Below are 5,223 nucleotides of genomic sequence, written 5' to 3'. Positions count from 1 at the left end.
GCTTCAAGCGCAGAATTTTTCTCACCTTCAAGGGAATACTGAAACCACCTTTACTCAGCACTACTTGCCCTCCCCAATCATGGCCTCCAACACCCCTCTCACCACTGTCTGTCATCAATTTGGAAAGGTTATTCCAAACTTTATTATCTTTTTGTTCTCATAGAAAACGAACAGTCTTGTGAACTCATCCCCCACATAATAAGTCCTCCACCCTGGGATCGAGGCACCCAGACTCTGCCCTAATTTGCTGTGTGACCTGGGGGAAATCGTTTGCCCCCTCAGAGGCTCAGCAGGGGGTCTTCCTACTCCTAGTATTGTAGGAAATGTGATTGGAAAGTAAGCTGGGTCCAGATCTGTCATCTCTGATGGAGGCAATGAAACTTGAGAGAGACCCAGCACCATACCCTGGCTCCTGGTCCTGCCATGGGCAATCGGCCACCAAAAATTTTACCAACCAAGGCCTGCCTCTCCCTCTCTCTCCCCATTTCTGCCACAGGTCACTTACTCATTCAACAAACATTTATTGAGTCGACACTAAGAGCCAGGTGGGTGGAGGGAGACAGAGAAGCACACACACTGGTCCTTAGACAAGACAGACTATGGCCGTGTCCCACGATGCTGGGGGCAAGAGGGAAGTTTTGCTCTGCGCGGGTTCTGGGAGGAGATGCGTTTTCAGTGGGGCTAAAGCCCAAGTGAAATTTTAATGGGTGACAAGGGGCATCCCAAGAGGGCACAGCTTGAGTGAAGGCCTGGAGCTGCAGCATGCATTAGGGAACTGGTAGAGTGGCTGGCGAGCCTGGAGGGTACAAATGTGAGAGAGGCGATCGGAGCGTAAGTTGGGCCAGACCTGCAGGGCCTCAGATGCCAAGCCAGATGCCAGGTGGAGGAGCTCAAACTCGCCCCTGAGGGGTGTCATTGGGGGAGGGGTGAGCTCAGACTGCATCTCAAAAAGCTCCCTCTGGCCCCACAGCTTCTCTCATATTCTCACCAACCCCGTGAGGTCTGGGATGTGATTCTGCTTTAAAAGAAGTGGAAACCAAAACCTTAAGGAGGTGAAATAAAGTGCCCGTGGCCCACAGAGCTTAAGCAGCATGGCTGGGGCTGAGATCCTACCCCGGGGAAGGGGCAGTGGGGAGAGGGGATGCATTGTGACAGTGGAGCTGAGGACACCATGACCAGGTCGGTTTTTCCATCTGCAAAATGGACACATTGGGAGGGCCACCCCAATTGGGTGCCTGTTCTCTGCTCCCCACAACCTGGGACACGCAGATCCTGCCTCGGACCGGCCACCAGCCACACTCTCTTTCGAAGGTCCTGAAAGTTCATACCTACCTCTTGAACTTTTCCCCAAGTCTCCAGACCTTACCTTTACCTCAGCCCACCCTGCCTCAGGGGAGTCTGGCCCTGCCCTCCTGGACTTGCTCAGGTCAGACGTTGCTCATCTGCCATTAGTCACCAGTTGGTAGAAAAGCTGAGGGCTTCAAATGCCCTATCTTGGTCCCACTACTGCCTCATCGTCCCTCTCCTCCCAGCTCAGCCGTCGAGGGTGATCTTTGGCCTGTGGGCCCCTTGTCTTTGGGGAATGGGTTCAGCCAGCCAGGCCCTGGGAGCCCAGCTGTGCTGTGTGACCTCAGGTCAGGCAGTTTTCCCAACCTCTTTGAACCTTAATCTTTTTCCTTTCCTTCCTTCCTTCCTTCCTTCCATTCTTTCTTCAACTCTCTCTGACTCATCCCTCTTTCTTTCTCTCACGACACAAACATTTATCGAATATCTGCTATACACTAGACACCCTGGGTCGGAAGTATGAGCCACTGTCCTCTGAGGCCTCACTTGCTGAGGGCTATAGGACTAACCGTGACTCAGGTCCCTGAGGCTTTATCCTTGGGGATGGTGGTAGCAGATAGGACTGACCCCTGAACCATGGAAGAGTCAGTACAGGCTTCTGAACCAACCCTGGTCTCCACGTCCGACTTCTTAACTATGTGACTTTAGGCAAGTCCCATCACCTCTCTGAGCCCTGGTTTCCTCATTTAACAAATGACAAAAATCACATCGTGAGATTTAAATGGAACATCTGGCTGGTAGTGGGTTATTCAAAAGTTCTAAAAACTCACCTTTGTCTCCATCTCGAGGCCTGGAAATGCTTATGGAAGTGAAGGACAGATCTCTCCGGTGGTGACCCTGGGCACAAGACTTATTCAGAAGGCAGAGAGTTCTTCTGAGCACCACCCACCACATGTCTGCATTGTCTGCAACCTGCTTCACCTTCATATAGGAATCTCCCTTTCTTGGGGAAGGAGAGTCCTGACTCTTGATAAAATCACCATAAAAAGTTTTAGGTGCCATTTATGGAGCACTTACTATGTGCCTGGCCCTGAATAGTCATTATCTCTAACCCCCAGGGGTGGGAACTCTTCTTATACTCATTTTAAAGTGGAGGACACTGACACTGGAAGTGGTCTAGTCACTTGCCCAGGGTCACACAGTCAAGAGAGACCATTCCACAGCAATTACCCTGCACAGGAGCATGAAGGGCCACTGCCTGCACTGTCTGGGGATTTTGAGCCCATGACCAATCTCTCTGGGCCTGTTTTCCCCTCAGTAAACCAGGATTTTGAATCCTTACTCGCCCAATGAGATAAGACAAGGCAGGGTTTCCCAGCACTTGTGAACGGATGGGAAAACCGAGGCCCATGTGGGGCAAAGGTCTCCAGTCACCGGGCCTGGAATCTAGACCTTTGGCCTCTGCCTGCCACTTTTCAGAAGTCAGTCCCGACCCTGACTGGCCCTATCATCCTGGGGTTACTCAAGAGACTGTGTCACTCAGGTGGCCACAGTTCTGTGGAAAGGGAGAGAGGAAGGAAGACGAAGTAGCCAGTTGGGTCAGAGACAGGCGGTGGCTCTGTGCCAAGCCCCATGCCGGGCACTGGAAATGACCTGACCGGTATTCTAAAAAGGCATGCGTGCATCCTGTCCCCCAGGGGGATCCCAGGCAGGGGTTATAAAGGAAAATTAGTACAAGTGGAGAACATAGTATTCTCAATGGAAAAAGATGGATGAAGGCAAAATCCATTCTTTCATTTGGAGCAGGGCTGGCACTTATGGACCACATACAGCCTACGAAGCCTGACTAGCCCCTTGCCTTCTATTTCTCTTTGAGGTCCCTGTCCTTCATGGCCAGGTTCTGGGACACTTGGCATTTTTGCTCCAAAACTTAGGGACCCCAGTTATTGAGTGCTCACTGTGTACTAGATACCTGGCCTCGATCATTTTGTTGAGTCTTACTCCAGGCCCATGAGGGATGAATCCTTGCTCCCATTTTGCAGAGGGAGAAACTGAGGCCTGGAAAGTGGAAATACCTATCTGTGGTCATACAGCTGGTTAGAGCAGAGTAGTCACTCAAACCCTGGCTTCCTGTTAGATGTTCACTTACTCTGCTTCTTCCTCTGTGTTCTCACCAGCTTCAGGAAAGTTTCTGGAACAATATCTGTAAAATGGGGCCGTTACAAAGTCCACCTGTGGGGCCATTTTGTCATGAGTTTGTTCACTAAGACCCCAGGCAGGGCCTGTTTGACCCAAGGACAAACATCCACTAGAGCAAGGCGAGTTTGTTCTCCGCACTGCGTCACACAGGAATAGAATCTGGGGCCAGCTCTGTAGCCCAAATACATCAATAGATACAGAACTTTTTCCAGAAAAAGGACTGGGGGAGGTCCACAGGCCCCTGTCTCTCCAGGGACACTTCCTGCTCAGGCTTCATGGTAGGTAAGAAGCATAGGAGGCAAGGGGACCAGAGGTACCAAGATGGGTGATGGCACCTCCCCAGGGTGCTAGGTGTGAGGGGTCAGAGGTTGAGTCCTTTGAAAGTTGGCATTGTTCTCTTCTGGCACACAGTGGGTCTGCAGGGAAGATCAGTGAAGGGAGGGGTAAGTGCAGGGAAGGATGAGTGAATGAGTGGATGGATGGATAGATGATTAGATGGATTGAGGGATAGAGGAGATTGGCACATTATCTGGGTTTTGCTCCAAGAAAAGGTGTGGGTGTGCCTGCCTTTGTGAGTATGTCCGTATCGATACATGAGTCTGAGTCTGTATGTGGGCCCACCTCTGAGTATCTCCATCTTTGCGTGTCTGTGGGTGTCTCAGTCTGATTTGGTGTCCACATTCGATGCTGTGTCGGTGTCTGTGAGGTCTGTCCGTGTGTGTCTGTGAGCTGGGTGCATCTGGACGCCTGTTTATTTGTGTGTGACTTTTGGTGGGTACCTGTGTGTCTAGCTGTGTTTATGTCCTGGCATGTCTTTGTGGTTTTAAGATTAAAATTTTAAGATTTTGTGTCCATGTCACTGTGGCTGTATGTCCAGGTTTGTCTGCTGTATCTCTGGGAGCACGCCTGCGTCTCTGTGTAGCCACATCCCTATGTCTCTGATTGTGTGCCTGTCTGCTCCACATGGGTCTGTATCTGCGTGTGTGTATTTTTGTGTCCAGGTGTCTCTGTCACCCAAGGTCCGATGCTGTGGGTCCAGGTGTGTCCGTGTGTCCTGGTCTAATCGTGTGCCCCTGCCCTCGTGTCTCAGCCCTGTGCTCAGTCTGCTCCCCCAGGGGGAGCCCTTGCCTGGCCACAGCTCCCTTCCTTCCCTGAGCTCCTGCCCCAGCCGGCCAGTCCAGAGCGTGGCCCAGACTGGGCAATAGTAGCCTCCCCAGGTCCCCGCCTTCCCTCGTGCCACGCCCCCTGCCCGCCCCAAAGCGGCTATAAGTTCCCGAGCTCTCAGCCTCTGCAGCGCCTGCCTCCAGTGGTCGTTACTTGGAGTGTCCTACCACGAGTCGAATCGAGTTGAGTCGAGGGAGTCGAGTGGAGGAGCTGCTAACACCACCTGACCATGGCCGAGGGTGAGTATTAGGGTCAGCACCACACGACCTTGTGCCTGGCTGTTCCTCCCTTGTCTCAGGGATCTCAGTGCAGTAGGGGTCAGGACAGGCTTGGGCTCAATCCGTAAGTCCCCGATTTGGAGAACAGGAGGCTTGGGTTGGATGAGAAGTGCCTGGCTCCTAGTCCTGGGTGGGCTTGGGCTTCAGTTTCCCCATTCCCGGGACATTAACCCTTGCCTCCCTGGATCAGATGAGGCAATGAAACATGAAATCATGTTGTAAACTGTAAAATATTGTGCTAGTCAACCATTGTCCCTGCCTTCAGTCAGTTAGTGAGGCTGGGTCCCTGCTGTGTGTC

The 5,223-nt window shown here is 52.2% G+C and overlaps 1 protein-coding gene across 1 annotated transcript in view; it reads left to right on the top strand.

Annotated features, from left to right (window-relative positions):
• The first annotated feature begins 4,751 nt into the window (after positions 1–4,751).
• Positions 4,752–5,223, top strand: part of TGM2 (transglutaminase 2) — a 32,903-nt gene continuing 32,431 nt past the window's right edge. The window contains exon 1 of the mRNA XM_023534452.1: positions 4,752–4,886. Within this exon, the coding sequence (XP_023390220.1) occupies positions 4,877–4,886 (10 nt within the window). The 5' untranslated portion in view covers positions 4,752–4,876. The remainder of the gene's footprint in view (positions 4,887–5,223) is intronic.

The sequence above is a fragment of the Pteropus vampyrus genome, unplaced genomic scaffold (genome assembly GCF_000151845.1).
Source record: "Pteropus vampyrus isolate Shadow unplaced genomic scaffold, Pvam_2.0 Scaffold125, whole genome shotgun sequence".
NCBI classification, from domain to species: domain Eukaryota; kingdom Metazoa; phylum Chordata; class Mammalia; order Chiroptera; family Pteropodidae; genus Pteropus; species Pteropus vampyrus.
This window is presented reverse-complemented; position numbering and strand designations above follow the sequence as displayed.